At 35.2% G+C, this 21,370-nt stretch overlaps 1 protein-coding gene across 4 annotated transcripts in view; it reads right to left on the bottom strand.

Moving 5' to 3' along the window:
• Positions 1 to 525: 525 nt before the first annotated feature.
• Positions 526 to 21,370, bottom strand: part of LOC115256531 (uncharacterized) — a 111,838-nt gene continuing 90,993 nt past the window's right edge. For all 4 annotated transcript variants that reach the window (XM_062844666.1, XM_062844663.1, XM_062844664.1 and 1 more), the window contains one exon: positions 526 to 13,219. In XM_062844666.1, the coding sequence (XP_062700650.1) occupies positions 12,101 to 13,219 (1,119 nt within the window). In that variant the 3' untranslated portion in view covers positions 526 to 12,100. The remainder of the gene's footprint in view (positions 13,220 to 21,370) is intronic.

Here is a 21,370-nt window from a genome sequence, read left to right as displayed (position 1 = left end):
TGGAGAAGGAGAAAGGAAAAATGTATGCAGACGGTAAAAGGAAAGCTAGGGAGAGTACGATTGAGATAGGGGATTCTGTATTGGCAAAAAGAATGAAGAAAGATAACAAACTTGATACTAACTATTCACCTGAAGAATTCGAGGTAGTTAAAAAGCATGGAGCGGATGTTACTATAAGGTCAAAACAGTCAGGAAAGGAATACCGACGAAACGTTGCACACTTAAAGAAGCTGATATCCAACTCGACAACTAACGATGAAATAACGTTGCAACAAGAATCGGAAGGAAGGCCAGCTAGGTCAAGATCAGAGCCATCGCGATTCAGGGAGCAACGGCGGCGAGAGCACGCACAGGAGAGTGACGGTGAAAGATGTTAATTGTTTAAAGAAGTTTAATAAACGAGGATTTATTGAAAGAGTGCGATTCGTGTATTATCATTATCCGGAATATTACAATCACCTTAAGCTTCTCAAAGTGTTTGGAAACGAAGGATTTCGAGTAGCAAATAAGTGAGCGTTTTGGTGCTTGTGTGCCGTCCAAGGAAAAACTGCTAGCGACTTTATTGTTCGATCTCTTTATATACTCTCGTCCAGACATTATTCGCACCCTCTTTTTACATGTTTTTTTCCTGATTCCTACGTAAACTATATTATTTGCATGTGTATCGTTCAGAAGCTATGCTCACCCTCTTTAGATCATGATTGATCAGGATTCTAACTTGTACACAGACAATCCTGCAATATTAGTCTTACAAACAAGTACACTGAAGTTTTTTTTAAGATGGTAATGGTACCGCGTAAAAAAAACCGCGTTATTTCAAAGAACGTCGTAAAAAAAGTCAAGTCAAGTCGGACCGCGTAAAAAAAAACCGCGTAAAAAAACTTCAGTGTATTGCTAACAATGATGTTATCCCTGATCAAAACCTTTCTATGGTACTTCGACCATTACAATACATTGGGGTTGCGTTCCTTACTTAACCTTAGTGGTGAGCATAGATAGTTGCTTACAATTTTAGATCCTATCGGTGCATGTCTGGAGCTAACAATTACAAATGGCCTAATCATAATGCTTATAGCAGCGCTTTTACGAGCTCCGTTAACGATTGAGCATCTTTTAAACCCCCTCAATCATTCATCCCTCAACACCGGTTGCATGACGCCTTGGATTCGTTTTTTTTTTAATTTTTACAATGCTTTTTTTTCTTTTTTTTTATATCCCTCAACACGGGTCCTATAACCCATGGATTGGGGTTTTCTGTTTGGTTATAATGTCACGGCAGAAAAATAAGTGCGTCCAAGTCAAATTTAGACAGCAAAATTTGCAAAATCTTTAAAGACAAAAAGGAGGTATCCATCAGAGATTGCGCAAAAAAGTGTGGAACGAATATTGGTATGGTTCAGCGCCCCAAGGAGCGTAATACCCTGAAGACCTACCCAAAACAGAAATGCTGAAAACGCAGTCAAATTCTTGCGGATTATGTGAAAACTCGGGTACGGAAACTGTACGATGATGTTTTGAGCAAAAATTACATGTGCACAATCATGGATGATGAAACGTATGTCAAATTGGGCTACAAGGCACTTCCAGGGGCATAGTTTTTCACTGTGAAGCGTGGCACGGATGTTCCGAATTCGGAGAAATCGATTTTTTGCGAAAAATTTGGGAAAATGTGTTGGTTTGGCAAGCAATTTGTTAAAGTGGCATGAAATCGTAACTTTTCTTCAAAGTCCCAAATATGAACGTGGAAATATACCGGAAGGAATGTCTCCAGAAACTAATTCTGCCACTCATCTGAAAGCACAAAGGTCCTATATTATTTTGGCCGGATTAGGCATCCTGCCACTGTAACGACCCTAAGTCGATATCACCCTTACTATTCCATATTGATTAGGATTTCTCAGTAAATATAATGTAATTGTCACTTATGTGGAACATTGGCACTTTTACCCTAGTAGCGATAAAGTTTGCGTTTCAGTGTAAAAACAGTAAATATAATGTGTCGCCTGGGCACGCACATGTGAATCAATGGTTCACCGTTAAGACAAACAAAGACTGCTAGAGGTCAGAACGCTCCGAGCGAGCACGTTGGAATCTACGAAACACCGTTAACGTAAACAGTAAACCGCGAGTCACGTGGGGTTCAACGAATGTCCGTTAACACCCAAAGGTATGAACTAGGTAGCCAAAACAGACGTGTACGGTCATAAATATTACTTTGAAGCCAAATTATAAAAGAGATGACTATGTTTAGAGGAGGGGAGTCAGGAGTCGGGAGTATACAGTCAGTATGTAGTCAGTTAATAGTTGAGTTTATAGAAGTCAGTGCTCATGTGTTTAGTTTTAGTTTTAAGTGTTTTAGTTTTATAAGAAGGACAATATAAGTGAAGAAAAGAAGTGATGTAGAAGTTATCAATTTGATGACAGAACCATGGGGGGAAAGGGAAATAAGTACATCTTTTTGTACAATATGGTGACAGCGGAAACTAACCGCTTAGGAAGTTAAGGAACGCTTAAGTATGACTGTGAAGAAGTCTAAAACTTTTTAAGTGCAGAAAAACGGAACAGTAGTGCCATCAATCGTGGTGGTATAATATCGGAAATCAAAGATTGATCAGTGCTGAGAAGAAATCGCTCGATTGCAGAGGACACGCAGCAGTGCAACATTTACAACCTGCAACCTGTTCCATGGGAAGAACAATGCAGTGGAGCAGAGCAACCCAAGACGCGAGACGATGAGGAAACAAGTGCTAGCTGAGGCTAAGTATAAAACAATCTCTTCATTTTATTTTTGCACATTTTCTACAATGGGGTTGTAAAATGAAAAACAAAATACCGTTTTCATTAATAAATACGATCAAACATGGTGTTTTGATCGCAACAGTACATACCAAGGTACAAACTTTTTCCAAACGTTGAAACTGAAATAATAATAATGATTTAACTCAAAATCAATAAGGCCAAGGGCGGGATACAAGAAAAATAATAATAATAATAATACATATTTTCATCGACAACCTATAAACACGTCGAAAATGAGTAAATGTGTACTCACCATGTTTGAACCAAGGTTTGAACCAAAAAAAAATCTAGACAGGACTTAATGACCCTATTAAACGTATCAAAAACCACCCAACAATCGGTGTGACGAATTTGATACTTGAAGATAGGTCGCGAAGTTCATATACGTGCATAACGGTATGATGAGTAACGAAACGATAGTAACCAAAGCCAATGTGCGAAAGAATGAAAAAAGCAAAATATTGAAACGACACCTTCGGTGCTGGCGCATGCATTAACTGAACAAGTCGGTTGACTCTTACGCTAGAATGATTTTGCCTGAGCCCCGTTTAATGGTAGCTAGCATATCAACCATGCGCTGTTGTTATTGTTTGCGATACGTTAGTATCACCGCAAAGCCAAGCAAATTTGATCTATTCACATAAAGATAGATAATGAAAGACTGCACTATGTGTCTAAGTAGGGGGAACAAATATGGGAATGTAGTTAACAATCATTTTTACTTGAATAATTATTTATTTTTTAATCCTGGAATACTGACGTTGCTTTAAATCACTTAAAAAGAAATCATGGAGAGGTTTTCGCAGGTAATCCAATGCATCCCAGAATTTGATGGGAATGTAGAAAACTTAATACCTTTCATAGGACAAGTTGATTTCTTTGCGGATCAACTTGTGGAAGGAGAAACCCACAGAGCACTGCTCAATGTGGTATATATGAAATTAAGAGGAAGGGCATTGCAATACCTGCCTAGTATTATAGCAGCGAATACCTGGGAAGAGGTGAGAGAAAATTTGACACAAGCATTTCGTGATCAAAAGGACATAAGGTCCATAATTAAAGAAATTGAAACATTGTGGCAAAATAAGGACGAGCAATTTGATGCCTATAAAAACAAAGCCAAGGAACTATTTAAATGGGTAGAAAATGAAGGACAATATGCTGTGAACCATTTACGGAAACATTTCCTAGCTGGCTTGCGCAATAAAAGCCTAGCACAAATAGGAATATCACAGAGGGAAAAACCTTTCCATGAGTTATTAAAATGGTTGTCAAAGGAAAATGACGAAAGGGATGAAATTGAAGAAATACATTCCAGGGTTGCATCTTTATATTCCAACGAAGAGAAAAAACAGAACACAAACAAACTAATTTATCAGGGATTCGATGATTGTGTCCGAATACCCCGTCAGAGAAAGACCATAGAAAGACGGTACCAAGTAAATGTTGCCGAGACTGATTGTACGCAAAGTACAAATATTTTTAAATTTGAAAAATATAAACAAAGCATTCCATTTAATAAGCCACAAAGGCTAAGAACCTGCATTCCGGAACATGAAAAAATACCTATAATATATACAGAACAAAATCAATTTTTATTGATTCTTGGAACGATAAGTAAACCAAACATAAAAGTCAAGTACATATTAGATACCGGTTCATGCTATAATTTTATGGGGTGGGACATAGTGGCAAATATAGGCGCGCATAACATAGACTACTCCGAAAAAATTACTATTTCTGGGTTTAATTCTACACTGTCCGAGACATTAGGATCAGTAGAACTGATTTTGCCAATGGGAAATTCACACTATAAAATTAAGTTTCATTTAGTAAAAGAATTATGTTCTCCTGGAATAATTGGAGCGGAATTTCTTAAAGAATACACCTTGTATATAGATCAGCAATTTTCTTATCTAATATTACGTAAGCCGAATATAAATATGGACAAATATAAAAATACTTTAATGCATAGCAATGGTCAAACAGATAGCCATTCAAATATTAATATGGGTTCCCTCGAATCACATGAGGATATACATAAAATTGTATCAGAAAAAGCAAGCCAAGAGCCAACAAAAACCAAAACTAATAAGGTATATATTGAAAAATGCAATAATAATAATAATAATCTTAAGGAGATTCGAAAAGATACAACAAATAATATTGATAAAGGGTCCAATATGCATAAAGCAAATAATATCAATAAGGGTAGAAATCGTAATAGAAGAAATAAACATAAAATTGATATCCAAGACACGAAAACCAGCGAAGAAACATTGTGTAAAAACCTACAAGTAAATATTTGGAAAAAGAATTTGAAGAGTTTTCTGAAGAAGAACATTATAATGGAAATTTCAAAGTAGCATCTATGGAATATATTTTACCCGATGATTTGGATACAAACCAAGATATAAGTTTAACAGAAAATAAAAGACAAACACAATTGAAAGAAGATGATCGAGTAAGAAATTTACTCTGCACAATAAATTTGAAACATTTAACAAAAGAAAATTTCAATTTCATGGAAAAAGTTATGGAACAGTATAGCGATGTATTCTATTTGAAGGGCGACCAACTTACAGTCACAAACGCCGCCATGCATGAGATTGAAACTACAACAAATATACCAATCAATAAAAGACAGTATAGGTTTCCAGAATCCACGAAGAAGCAAATCAATGATGAAATTGAAGAGATGGAAAGGCAAGGGATCATAAAACCTAGCAAAAGTCCATGGAATGCGCCAGTATTGTGCATACCAAAAAAGGACCTAGATGCAGAGGGAAATAAAAAGTATCGAGTTGTGGTTGATTTCAGAGATCTCAATTTGATAACCAAGCCTTTCGTCTACCCAATTCCTCTCATTAACGATATTTTGGACAGTCTAGGAGACAGCAAGTATTTTTCAACAATTGATTTAAAATCGGGATTTTACCAAGTACCAATAAATCCAAAAGACGCTGCAAAAACCGCATTTTCAACTCCAAAGGGTCATTTTGAGTTTACAAGGATGCCTATGGGTTTAAGGAACAGTCCATCAACTTTCCAAAAATTGATGAACTCTGTTTTGTATGAAATTAATGGTATTAAAACAATTGTTTATTTAGACGATATTATTGTCTTTGGACGAACAATTGAAGAACATAACGCAAATCTTGTTAAAGTATTGGAAGCTCTTCGTAAACATAACCTGAAAATGGAACCGACCAAATGTCAAATTTTGAAAAGCGAATTGAAATTTTTGGGGCACACTGTTGATGAAAAAGGTATAAGACCAACGCATGACAACATAAAAGCTATAAAAGAAATGCCCATTCCAAAAACAGTCAAAGATGTTCGCTCATTTTTAGGTACAGTTAATTTCTATGGAAAATTCATACCACAAATGGCAGAAATTCGAAAACCCTTGAACGAATTATTAAAGAAAAATGTAAAATTTAATTGGACTCAACAATGTCAAGAATCTTTTGAAAAACTCAAGCAATTTTTATCTTCGGACTCTTTATTGGTAAGACCAAATTATAAAGATACATTTGTAATAACCACAGATGCAAGTGACCATGCTATTGGAGCGGTGCTTTCAAATGATAAATCAGTAGATAGACCTATTGCGTATGCAAGCAGAGGACTTGTTGGGGCCGAAACCATACAATTGAGAAAGACGAAAATACCATACAATTGAGAAAGAATTATTGGCAATAGTATGGGCGGTCAACTATTTCAAACACTACATTTATAATCAAAAATTTATTGTCTACACGGATCATCGGCCACTGATCTCGCTTTGGCATTTAAAAGAAACATCACCTACTTTAACACGATTAAGACTGAAATTGCAAGGAATGGAATGCGACATTCGATATAAACAAGGAAGGGATAATGTTGTTGCGGATTTCTTATCTAGACTTCATTATAAAAATGAAATGGAAGACGATTCTAATCATATCGCTGTCATGACAAGACAACAAAAAAGGCAGCAGCAACAAAATAGCGAAGTTATCCAAAAGAATAAAAATCCAGGTCCAATTACGGAAAAATCAGGAAATTCCAAAATTTTAAAGAATGAACAGAAGAGTGGAACATGGATGGTCTTGAAAACATCGATATCAGGGATGCTGATAAATATGATAATTTGGACAAACTAATTTCAATTGAAGATTTCTCCGATGCAATTTGTAATGATCAGATAAATGACAAGCTTTTAAAATTTACTAAAGAAAAACTTCCAACAGAAGATGTTGATGCAACATTCCTAATACTCAACAGCAGATCTGCGTATAAGGAGTTAAGCGATTTCATAGATTTACCACATGGATTGAAAGACCATTTAAAAGGAAGAATATTCTCATTCCCAAGTCAAAGAATATGGGGATTTATTTTGAACGGGTCTAAACGATCTCAAATCGGTGACTCTAAATTCGTTCTAGAAAATTTTGTGGATGCATTTGTCAATTGCCCAAAGTTTGCAAAAACAGCGAAAAATATTCAAATAATTTCATTTAGGGATGTTCAAAGGCTTCCATACCTAAATATTATGAGATTTATTGCTGATAAGTTTGACAAGAATTTCACATTGTATGCTCCCGATAAGGATCGGATGTGGGTATCTCCAGAAGAGCGAGAAACAGTTTTAGAAGAATTTCACGATTGTCCGCTTGGTGGACATGTTGGATGCAAGCGCATGTTGAAACGCATCAATCCTCTTTTCAAATGGGAAAATATGCGTAGAGATATAGAAAACTATGTCAAGCAATGTGATTCATGTCAAAAGAACAAAATCAGAGCTGCAAACAAAATTCCTATGAAAATTACTACTACATCCGCAGAACCTTTTGAAAAGATTTTAATGGATATCGTTGTACTACCTGAATCTAATAATGGCAACAGATACGGGTTGGTGATACAAGATGATTTGACTAGATATTTAACGGTGGTACCAATGGAAAATCAAGAAAGTCATACAGTCGCCAAAGCATTTGTAGACCATTTTATTTGCAAGTTTGGAGCACCAAAAGAATTAGTAACTGATAATGGTGCAAATTTTGTTAGCAATTTGATGAAAAATGTTTGTAAAATATTGAAAATTAAAAAGATTACAACCACAGCCTACCATCCTCAAGCAAATCTTGTAGAAAGATCTAACAGAGAACTGAAAATATATTTACGTCAATTTATTGGAGGCGATCCTCAAACATGGGATAAACTTTTACCACATTTCACGTTTCAATACAACACTACGATAAACTCATCACCCTGTTGTTACACCATTTGAACTATTATATGGCAGGCAAGCAAGAATACCAAATTCTATTTACAGAATGAGAGATATGGAATTTACTTACGGAGATTATGCAGATGAGTTGAGGGCGAATTTGAAATATCTCCACAACTTAGCACGAGGAAATTTAACAGCATCAAAAAAGAAGCGTAAAGAAGTTTATGATAAACAAGCCAATGATTGGCAACCAATGTGGGGTGACTTGGTTCTAGTAAAGGCGAATCCTACAGGATCAGGACAAAAATTGCAATCCCAGTGGAGGGGACCATATGAAGTGGTCAGTTTTCCAAGCGAACAGACAACTATTATTAAAAACGGGAAAAGATTAGAAAAGGTTCATAATAATAGACTACGAAAGTATAATGAGTAACCACCATATATCGGTCAATATAGGTATATTTGTAAATATGTACATAGCAACCTTGTAAATATTAGTTAAATTGTATTATATTATAACAAATATTGAATGATACAAAAATATTTTAAAACAAAAATTAAAAAAAAAATCTAGTATAATAAGAACTAAATATCTTTAAAAAAATAAAAATTATTTTGTAGAATAAAAATGCAAAAGACCATTAAGTTATAAATATTCAATTAAAAACAATAACAAAAATATATGCTGAACAATAAATTCATATGATCAAATATTATTTTATGATATTATGGGCAACACACTAAAACAAAACTGGAAAAAAATGATTTTTTTTTCTTGAGTTCTGAAATGAACTAATAATAAGAGGGATCTCTTGGGACAATATAAATGAAAAGAATTTAATGAACAATTTGGGTATGACCATGCTAATAAAACCACAATATTCCTAAATAATGGACGCAGTGGTTAAAAAGGCTCTACAGATGAGGGTGAAAAAAAGGCTAAGAAAAAGCTGAATCAATGGAATAAACCGAATGAAATGATCAAAAAATGAACATGATTTTTGAAGACGAAATAAAAACATCGTATGGACCCATACATAAACAATAACGCACAAAATCAAAAATACATACATAACACATATACATGACAGAACATAACTGACAGGATGTAACAATTTCAAAGCATGAGTGAGAATGAGTGTGTGAATGGACAAGGGGATCGCGACCCCGTATGAAACATCGAGTTTGTAAATGTTTGAAAGAAACATCAATACTATTGGACAACATTACCAACTGACAAAGGATGCTGGTCACAGAGTACGAGCATTACAATGATATAATAAAAAAATAAATAAATAAAGGGATAGGGATAATGGGAAAAAATGTGGGTATGGGAAATTTATAACAACCAATAGGGGGTTGAACAATAATGAAAAAGGGTTTTTGGGGCAACAGCAAAATAATGAATAAATAAAAAATTAAATCTGAAGATCACTAAAAGAAAACAAAAATAATTCAGCAAGGCTGAATGAATGTCATAATAGATCTAAAAACTGGTCGCAGTGACCAACAAGGAAAAAAAGAGGTTGAATGAATAATCTTACTGAATACAATATATAAAGATATATAATACATAAAGAGGTATATATAAAAACATAAATGAAGAACAAGTAGAAAAAAAAGTTGTGGTCAAAGACTATTTCAACTATTAAAATTATTGTATAAAATATGAATTAAACACAAGATCTTAGTTTCATTACAGGAACCCACAACCTCGAATGGGAAAAGCGAGGAGCTGTAGCGAATATACAGACAGAAACTAGCCTGGAGGAACGATTGAAAGGAACAGGTAATATATTAATAATGCGTAGTGTGAAGTATTTTGCGAGGTTAATATACAATCCGTTGCTTGATCTTAATGATTCCTGCAAAATGCTTACATTACTACAGCTTAAATTTTACATATATTTGAAAAAAAAAAAAAAACGTCGACTCTAACAGAACTTCAATAATGATGCCAAAAGATATTGAAAAAAAAAACGCAATAAACACAGAAGATTGGTTTATCAATATATACAGAATACAGATAATAATAATACAATGTAATTTTGAACAGATTTTGATTTGAAAGCAAACAAAATAAAACACAAATCAATCAATATACAAGATAGAATGACTTTAAAGATCTGTAAAAATAAAATATTTTGGCCTGATTCATTCCCCGAGAGTCATCATCGAAGAGGACAACACACTGATGGTACACTGCAAATTGGAAGATTGGTCAGCATTCCGCTGATGGGCACGATTATCCCAATTGTATTTTGGTATATGAACGGATGGAGAGGATGACGACAGAGGACAGGTGTTGGGTGGTATGGAAGGAGTTACATCATGACAAGTGACGGAATAAGATCCCGGGTAGAAACCAAGCAGAATGTTTAGCTCGAGGTATGATAAGCAATTGAAATCATAATGATTTTACTGTCATTGAAAAACACACAAATACGGATTAACACAACAAATAATCCATACATTCGGTGCAGAGCAATTAGTTCGTTACTCAAGACTAATTCTACAACAAATATCGATAGTCATCAACATGGATGCGCAAAATAATAACCAAACTATAAGCAAGCAGTTTCAACCTAAAAACTGCATGATTCGGACAGCATGGAAGCAGTCTGAAGTTGGAAAGAAGACTTTTGGATGATATTTTGATTTACTACGAAAATTGAGTGGAGCCGGTTTTCTCCTACCAAACCAGAAGCCGAAAATGGAATAAGAATATAAGGTTTTCACCCTTTTGAAGACGAGATGTCCTATATGACTCGACGATGAAACGGAGCATTACAAACGTGTTCGAGACCAGTGAGGTTGCGACAATAGACATTTGCATGGTTAAGATATCTTTCATTCATCTGAAATCATGGAAGGTATGTGAGAGCGGCTTTAGGCAAACGGATACCCACACCTGGAATCTGAAATCATCCGTGGAGCTACGTAACGTAAACGGAAACCCAAGGAAGCAGACTTTGAAGGCAGAGCAACATATCAACAAGTTCTCGGGGATGAAAACAAAATCATAATAATGATAATAATAATAAAAATAATGTTTTAACCTACACTTACCGTTTGTCTCTAAAATCTTCAATTCTAGAATCAAACAGCTGATTGGCAAAGGGGAGATTTTAACGACCCTAAGTCGATATCACCCTTACTATTCCATATTGATTAGGATTTCTCAGTAAATATAATGTAATTGTCACTTATGTGGAACATTGGCACTTTTACCCTAGTAGCGATAAAGTTTGCGTTTCAGTGTAAAAACAGTAAATATAATGTGTCGCCTGGGCACGCACATGTGAATCAATGGTTCACCGTTAAGACAAACAAAGACTGCTAGAGGTCAGAACGCTCCGAGCGAGCACGTTGGAATCTACGAAACACCGTTAACGTAAACAGTAAACCGCGAGTCACGTGGGGTTCAACGAATGTCCGTTAACACCCAAAGGTATGAACTAGGTAGCCAAAACAGACGTGTACGGTCATAAATATTACTTTGAAGCCAAATTATAAAAGAGATGACTATGTTTAGAGGAGGGGAGTCAGGAGTCGGGAGTATACAGTCAGTATGTAGTCAGTTAATAGTTGAGTTTATAGAAGTCAGTGCTCATGTGTTTAGTTTTAGTTTTAAGTGTTTTAGTTTTATAAGAAGGACAATATAAGTGAAGAAAAGAAGTGATGTAGAAGTTATCAATTTGATGACAGAACCATGGGGGGAAAGGGAAATAAGTACATCTTTTTGTACACCACTATGCGCGTGACACCTTTGACTGGTATGAAGAAAACAATGTCCAATTTGTGGAAAAGCCAATGAATCCTCTGAACTGCCCGCAAATAAGGCCCATTGAGAAATATTTGACTTTGATGAAAGGGAAACTACGGAAAAAGGATGGAGGATCAGAGGACGTCATCAAATTCAAGAAAAACTGGGTCAACCTAAGCAAAATCATCGACGGAACGGTTGTCCAAAACCTTATGAAGAACACCAAGAAGAAGGTGCGAGAGCTGGCAAGATCCACGAAAAATGAAATAAATGAAATAAGTTACGGCCTAAACGGGGTGGGTATAAACATCAAGTGTTTATTTCCATTTTTTAAAGACAAAAGATAAACAATACCAACCTATTACCAATAATCTAGGTAATATTGAATTTCGGAAATCAGACAAATCCATATGTGAAGTTATACACTTAGAAATCAATGATATAATCAATGTCATTATCACCAATATCGCCAATATCACCAATACATCCACAGTTGACAGCCAAGGCAATTGTCCAATAACGCTGCGGGCCATTTCCTTAACTGGACCCCAAACAGCATTAACGCTATTTGAGGAAACGTCATTGTTGCCGTTGGCCACACCGTTTTCTTTTGGGGCTGCCGATAGCTGTTGCACATAATTTTTGTAGCCATCCCTGCCCAGCTGCAGTAAATGGTTTGTGTTCGACGTCCGCAATAAAACATTTAATTGAGAAAGAATGTCTTTGATCGAAGCCTTGTTCATGAAATGATTTCCAGAAAACTTCAGCCATTTTCTTACTACAATCTTGGTGTATTGTATACAAAGTTCAACAATTTCGCCAGGACCTACAATTAGTCCTGGCGAAATTGTTGAATGAAACTTCATGATGACGGAATCATTTGTTTCAATTTTTTTAAGTTGCTCATACAGGTCATTTAACGTTTCTTTGTAGTAACTTTCCGGTATACTCCCAATCAAACAAGGTGGATCTTGGCTAAAATCTACCACCTCTAGAAGTTTCAACAGCGGAGCTTGTAATTCGTCAATGTTCTGCCCAATTCCTCCCCACATATTGGCCCACTTTTCCACGAGCTCCGTGTAGCCAAAGTGCGTTTTTATGTCCTCGTGCAGGTCGGGAAATCCTTCCAGCTTTGACAGCATCTTCTGTGCAAGCTGGATTCTGATTACATGCGAAGCATGTAATCTTTTATCGGAACTATTTCGATCTTGGTACTGAGACCTACCGGCACACAAAACTTCATTTCGAGGAATCAGTAGGTGATCGGCCTCCTTCTGAGTAGCCCCAGCTTGATAAAAAACTGTCATCAAACGCGTCAGGAGATGTTCTAGAGCCGAAGTCTGCATGGTTGGGTCCGCGTGGACAGATGTCGACTTCCGCCTTCCCCTTTGTTGCTCGGAATTTCGTGCGTTGGTAGGTTGTAGTTGCGTTAGGAACTGTAAAAAATAAAAATAGCACAACCTTAGTTGGATGGTTTACTAGACTGGTTCAAATACACTAAGGTCTTTTTTACACGGGGGATACGTACCGTGTAAAAAAACCCTGTAAAAAAAAACGTGTTAATTTGCGAAACCCGCGTAAAAAAACTGAGGGATGACCTTCAGATATCCGAGGATTGTTTCAGAGAGTTCAAGCAGAAAGGGAGGGGATAGTGTAGCAAGGGTGGGTTCTAGGGGATAGTGGGGAGGGGGGCAAGGGATGGTTAAAGGGTTTCAAGGAGGGGAGTGCATACTGGTTTCAAGGAGGATTTCAGAGTATTTTAGGGGTGTTAAGGGTGGTTTAGACGGACGAAGCGAAGAATCAAGGAGACTGTCACGAAGTGTTCAAGAGAATACAAGGCTTTGTCTGGGTGGGGCATAAGGCCACCCCTGAGGAAACTTTCCCACCCCCCTGAGGCCTCCCCTCCAGGTAGAGGTGTGCGCCGATTTAAAATCTGTCGGCGGCGGCGTTTGGCACTTTTTATGTCGGCGGCGGCGGCGTGATCGGCGTGACGCCGAATGCATTTTCGGCGGCGGCGGCGGCGGCGTGAATCGGCGTGGCCATAATTTTAACATATTTATTAATTCCATTTTCGTAAATTAATAAAAGTGTTTAATTTTTTAGTAAATCACTAAATTGTTGAAGATTCAATGACGTTTTTATAGTTGTGGTTTAACATTATTTTCATTTACCCCTGTTTTGGTAATTTATCTGAAAACTGTTACAGTGAATATCAACAAGTTGCACAAGGAATTAAACCAACAGTATTTTTTAGAATATTTTTTTTTGTTCAAGATATTGTTAGAGAATAGATCCCCAAGATATCTTTACAAATATTTGCGTTCAAACTCCATTAGGAACTTAACTTTAAGTTTCCACAATATTCTACTAAGACTCTACTCGGAGATTTCTCCAAATGTTAAATACTCATTGAAAAAGAGACATCGGTTGCAGACTTCTTCTTAGTTCATGCAAACTTCATTCACAAAAGTGCCTTCATAATTTATTTACCATACTATAGTTTAAATTATCCAGGTACTCTGTCTGACACATATTAAGAAACAAAAAATGGAAAGCATACAACCATTATAAAGCATGGTGCACTGGTTTTATCATTTACATAGCTTCTGCTTTCTCCCTGTGTGGCTCTAAACACGTGTGAGTTTCTATAATTGCTCTCGACAAGACATATCAGCGGTCAAACGACAAAAGCTAAACGTCAGATCGTCTTATCCCTTCCGAAAAGCGAGCGTGATTATGGCGGCCATTAGGGCTCGTAAAAAGCTGGATTTTTAGAGCAGGTCTTAAAACATCAATACAAGCTTTTTAATATTTTACTGTTAACTTTTCTTATTCTATAAAGTCGAAAGGAATTTAACAGGCTAAAAGAGATAGTCAAGGATTTTTATTCAATATTTCAAATGTTTTTTTCAAATATTCTTTCTAATAATTTCTTAGTTGGAGATTCGGTAGAGTAATATTTTCAACAAATTTATAAAAAAGCTAACAAGGCACTTAAAGCAGCTTTGTAAAAATTGCTATAAAAACTTTCAGAGGATATCCTTTGTAAACCTCTAAATAAGTTTATTCTGTAAAATTTTTTATTCGTTATTTCCACAGAAACTCTTGATGAACTTTTGTCACATTCATAGGAACCTTGAATCACTTGATTAAATAGACATGGGATATCATTAAAACTCTTTTAAGGGTTTTCGTATATTTTTTGTTTTTAGTTCATAAATTAAATAATACTGTCGGCTTAAGTAATTTAGAATAACACAGAGAACTAGCCGTTTTTAGCCTTTTAAAGCACTACTGGTAGCAGGAATTGATAGCTGAAATAATTGTTTTAGGGAACAAGTTTATGAACATAATATTCAAATAGTAGATAACAGATTGCGTAAAGTGCTGAAAAGTTCAAAAGAAATTTCAGTGAATATCTCTAATAGTTTTATTAACTTTTGTGATGCCCAGGGCTTTGCGGAATTTCAGAATGCGGCGGTTTTACTGTGCAATTGTCTGGCATTATAAGAGCACAATAAACATAAAATTTATGAAATTTTTTGAACGAATTTCTAGATAATTATCTATAAAAATTATTAAAGGTGTTTCCCGTAAATATTTAAGAAAAAAAAAATAGGAAGAAAGCTAATAAATATTCGAGAGATTTGGCGCCATTTTTTTCCTATTATTTTTGACCGAATATCCGGTAAAATTGCAGGGGAAAAGTTTCCAAGTTTGTTTTATTATTAGAAATATGTTAGCTATTCAGACATTTCTTCTACAGTATTTCTTGGAATTCTCGTGTGTAATTAATTGAAAATTGATAAAATTAGAAAAACTTCCAGACGTTTTTTTTTCTTAGATAATCTCCAGCGTAATATTTATCATATTCAAAAATAAAATTTCTTTAAAAAAATAACAAATTCATGGCGGAAATCCAGCAAAAACTCGTGAGGTGATTTTCGTCATATTTTCAAGATTTTTTTTTAATTCTAGGGTAAACAGCAATAGACTTAATACAGAAGTTTGCTTTTGTGACAAAAAAAAATAGTTTCACTGTGTTATTAACGGAATTTCTAATTATAGTTTTCGGAATTCAGGATTTCATTAAAAACTAGCTGTCCCCGGCAAACGTTGTCTTGCCTATTGCGTTTTTGACGTTTCAAAACCAAGTCCCCGCAAATTGCATAGAAAACCGATTTTCAAAAAAAAAAATCTCAATTTCTCCATGTTTTTTGCCTCATCAACCTTCCTTGGGTGAAAACTAACAGAATAAAATAAAGTTGACCCAAATCGGACGTTCCGTTCGTGAGTTATGCGCGGTCCCACGTACGCCACTGCATTTTTATATATATGGATGTCCGGGGAACTTGATGTGTTTATTTCCGAATAAAAATTTCCTTATGAGCTTCCAAAGGAATTACAAATTTTACAGCTATGAACTATTTATATATGTATAAGAGCCATTCTTGGAGAAATTGTGTAGTTGAATCGAGGTACAGCCATTATTTAGTATTCATTCTGAATTAAATCATGTTAAAAGTTTTTCACAACACAGGGTTTTTGAAAATGTGTGATCAATTCCACAAGAAATTATCTCAGATACATGTATCGTGAATTTCAGTCACATTTTTTTTTGATGATTTTGACCATAGAGTTCACTAAAAGTTTCACAACAAATTTTCCAGAAAATTTTGTTATAAACTTTACCAGAATATTCTACAGAAATTCCATCAGCAATTCTCCAGTGTTTAAGTTAAAAGTTGAAAATTCATAAGGAACTCTTGCAGAATTTCAGAATTTCTTACAGAAATTCCATTTTAATTGCCTTCAGAAACTGTCATAGAAGTGATTTAAGTTACCAGTATAAGAGACTTGAACTATTTATCTTACTCATGCGTATTTTATCCGGAGATTCGTCTGATAGTAACTGATTCGAAATTGATAACTAAGTCACTGAAAAAGTTACATGCTACCAGGCCTGCTGTTGATAAATAGTAGCGTCACGGTGCTCCCCAGACCGTTATTATAAAATAAAAATCTCCATCCAATCGGTGCCCACCAATCGTTTTCTATGACTATCCTGCATGTCTGGGCAAAATTTAAAAAAAAATCGTAGGGCCCATTTTTGAGTTACGCCCTTTTAAAGGGCGTAAAGCCCTATATTCAAAGAAAAAATCGAAATATTCAAGTACTCAACCATTTTTTTTAGATTTTGATGAAATATTTTCACGAAGAATCGTTTTGCATTGAGTAGTGGTTGTGTCGAACATAGTTTTGGTTTATTTATTGATGAAAATGTGAACATTTGAATGTTATAATACGAATAAGTGAGTACTTTAACGTGAATACATATTACAATAAATTTGGAACGTCTAGGTAAACTTCAACCAAGAAAATGCGTAAAAGAAATAACAAGAAAAGGAAAATATAAAGTTGTCTGTACATGGCAAAAGGTAATGGGGAAATTAGTAAGAAATTACATGAGTTAGAGGAGAAATTCTAGAAGAAAATTAGAGCATCTTATCCAAGGAATGGGTTTCACCATTTTTGCTACAAGATATGTTTCGTTTGTCCATTGTTTTATATCTTAAAAATTGATCAAGTAATATCTATCAGGATGCTGGGCGGTTCTGGTGTGAAGTGCATGCAGTCTTGTTAGAGATCACAGTCTTTGACACCTTTTTGTCGATATTCGGCTGCCTTTGTGTCCGACATTCGCAACACAAGCAATCAAACTACCGCACGAAACCAAAATGTCAAACGAATGCGCTTGACCACGATAGCGTCTTCGGGAGACGGTTCGGCTTTTGTGATTCCTGTCTTCTTCCATAATGAGCGCTGTTTTGGCCATATGTGTATCGTATTCGCTTCAACAAGCAAGAATAAACTTATATTAACATTCATAATCGGAATTGGCTGAATTCTATGCGAAAAGCGAGAATTAGACAAATGTCAACGTGTCAGATGACATTGATTCGACTCTTTCTTATGTTTATTGATCTTCGTTCTACCGCTCGTGTTGTGTGCAAGAGGTAGCGGTAGCGCACGAATGTAACAAAGCAAGCTGACACACGACCGGGGCAACGAAATGAAGGTAGGGAAAAGTATCGAATGTTTACAAGACTGAGTGCATGTCTTTCAAGGCGAGATTTGGGGCCTGTACCCCACTTCTAATGTATTCCCAAAAATCAGTGAGTTTCTTTTAGCAGGGAAGAAAGCCGTTGGACTAGAAATCTCATTGGACTAAAATCTAGTTGAAATAGATATAAAGAATTTTTCAGTATACCATGCCAATATATTATATAAATACATCTTACACATTTATACAAACTTTTTTATTTTAGTTAAAAAGGGGATTTTAAGTTATAACTAGATCAACATTTGAAAGGGCAAAACACCCTTTGCGCATTTGTGCTTCATTCATCAATTTTAAGCAAAGGTCCAACTTATTTTCATATTTATACCATTTGAAGGAAGGAAAGTGGAGGCCAGTTTTATTTATTGGTAAAATGAGTGTATAGATGATGGAAGGCAGATGAATAATACACAATGGCTATTCCGCCTGTTTTTCATGTTCATCTGAGTACAAAAATAATAAAGTTCAATTACTTTGAAGATAATGTTGGTATGCACAGTTCCTACAACGACACAGTCAAAACAATGCACTATGGGCTCGTCCATAAACTACGTGGACTTTAAGGGAAGTTGAAGGGTTTCTGGTCAAAGTGTACACATTTTTGAAAATATTGTTTGGACAAAAGTCTCGGGGGTGTTTGAGATGCCCAAAATTGAGTCTACGATTATGGACAGCGCCTAAGTTGAAATAGCTGCGCAAATTCGATGAAGAAATTACACAAGTAACATATGTTAGTCAAGTAGTTTCGAGGAGGTTATACCATCAAAAAGTCAAAATAAACTATCTTAGTTTTATGACGGATCTCAAATCCTCTTGAAAGCAAATTGCTCATCAATTTGTTGCTTGGGTAATTACCTTAAACATGTAGATGTCGCTTAAAAAAAATGAGAAATAAACAGATCTGGTTCGGCATTAGAGTTATTCTAAGTCTATTAATTTGTCATTACATGTCCACATACTGTGACAGCCATTCCGTATTTATCATATCAATAGGTATTAAAATTTAATATAACCTACATTTAAATTCAAAACCTACGTTTCAAAATACAATATATATTTGGCTAAATGCGATTCGCATTAGAAATATATACAACACTAAAAAGAAATAAAATAATTGGTTTAACGTAATTCACCTTTTTCCATACTTTGTAGCCTTTGTTGAAGCAGCAGTGTATTTCAAACATTTGAAAAGTTAGCTTTTCAAAGTAGACACTCTGTTTATTTTTATTTAAAACTCATACAGATGCGTTGGATAGTTCAGCACATATTAGTACTCCTGATTTCATACCGACTTGGTCTATTGTTTTCTTGCGCAAGCAAAGCTAGCATTTTAAGGGCTGAAAACAAGCTTTTCTCCCATCTATTCCAACACACATAATCTAGTATTCAACACTTCAAAAGGGCGTAACTGCTTTTCAGAGTGACTCATTCTTTCAAAGCTATTGGTCATATTTTATCTTTCCATCTCAATTCACCACCACCAGCGGGAATCCTCCTTTTTCCGAAAGTAATGGAGAATTTTAAGGAATTTCAACTCTGCACCCTACAGCTTTGAACGAAAGTGCTGTGTTCAAATGCAGTTACGCCTTTTTAAATTGTTGGTGCCGTTTTCAGCTTTCGCTTCATTTACTTTCATTTTCAATAAATAAGTACATTCACGGTTTTTTAACGTATTTCATCTTGAGAAGTTACAGAAATTATTGAAATATTTGCATATAAATACGCATGTCAACTCACAAAAATATTCCCATTTTCTTTTACAAATGGACCAAAACTATGGACAACACAACTGTTACTCAATGCAAAACGATTCTTCATGGAAATATTTCATTAAAATCGAAAAAAAAATGGTTGAATACTTGAATATTTCGATTTTTTTTTTAATATAGGGCTTTACGCCCTTTAAAAGGGCGTAACTCAAAAATGGGCCCTACGATTTTTTTAAAATTTTGCCCAGACATGCAGGATAGTCATAGAAAACGATTGGTGGGCACCGATTGGATGGAGATTTTTATTTTATAATAACGGTCTGGGGAGCACCGTGAGCGTATAACGGGTGGCCACTAAATAGCGAGAATGCTTACAAAGTGCTCTTAAAAATATATGATCTTTAAAAATGGCTATCTGAATTTATCTATCATAAAGGTTTAACATTGTACTTTCATGGAAAAATATAAAATTTTAGAAAATTGAACGCAGTGATTTGTACAGTATATTTTTGTAGTGATGTTGGAGCAACTGTTTTGTACGACTTTTCAAAGTGTACTTTCACGCATTTTCTGCATCTGTGGAATAGTTGGTTGAAGTAATTGGCTTCCCAGCTGCCTTTAGCATCTACACACTCAAACAACAATAAGAAAAAAAATGGGGATACTGACTGGTTTTACTGTTTTGGTGGCAGCCTTTTTCCGTAAATGACGTTTATTGAAATTTCCAAAAAAATGCCATTTTTCTGTATCATAAAAACGTGTCAATGTAATTTGTGCACTGCGGTTCATTGATGACCTTTTTGTGTGCTATTTTATTTTATAACAAACCATTTACATGATGTCCAATGTGTAAATGTGATTTGATGTGAATATTTGATATTTTACACGGCATTCTATTGATTTATCCAGCCCATGTCGAAAACATACATTGAATGATGTAAAATGATTTCATGCTTATTGGATTAGTAAGTTTGCCTCTATTTCCTTCAGGATCTGTTTCTTGGGATGCCAGGTTGTGGAGTTCATTCAAAACTTGACAGATTTTAGGTTTACAATGGTTTACTGTTAACTTTTTTACGGATTTTTTGAGCAATCGGTAAAGCCGTCCAAGGCGCTTAAGTAGTGCTTCCTGTTTCAATGTCGTTTTCTACAGAACAGAATAAGTTGAAACAAAATAAAAAATACGCTAACTTTGTGGATAGATAGGTGATTGTTTTGCATAAAAAAAACTTTTCTCTATAGGCGCTTTTAATTTTTTAGTCAGTTGCTATAATCATTCCCGTTATTTAGTGGACACCCGTTAGTAAGAGTATAGGGTTTTGGATGTCTTTGGTGCAGGATTTCCCGGGTATAGTGTATAACAATGCTAGTAACGCAATATAATAATTTATGTAACGTCTGACAAAGGAAGCCCACTGTTTAGGACTGACTTATTAAAATATAACAGTATTTTTGTGCGATATCTTTTAACAAAATATCGGTTTTCTTCAGATCATTAATTATTTTACAATTTTGAAAAAAATTACATTACATTAATTATTCATAACTGTATAATTGAAGTGGTTTTTAAAAATCCAATTAAACCAATAGTTCTAGACTGTACATAACTATTCACTATGTTCCTACTCAGGGAAAACTAAGCATGTATTTGTCAAGGACGTAGTGAAATACGTTACAATTATACCTCTCAGCGCTTTTGGAACATTATATTGAATTAATGGAGAACGTTGTGCCCCGGTATGAGCAATGAGCATATC

Source organism: Aedes albopictus, chromosome 1 (genome assembly GCF_035046485.1).
Source record: "Aedes albopictus strain Foshan chromosome 1, AalbF5, whole genome shotgun sequence".
NCBI classification, from domain to species: domain Eukaryota; kingdom Metazoa; phylum Arthropoda; class Insecta; order Diptera; family Culicidae; genus Aedes; species Aedes albopictus.
Note: the sequence above shows the minus strand (reverse complement) of the source record. Positions and strands in the feature narration are given on the sequence as shown.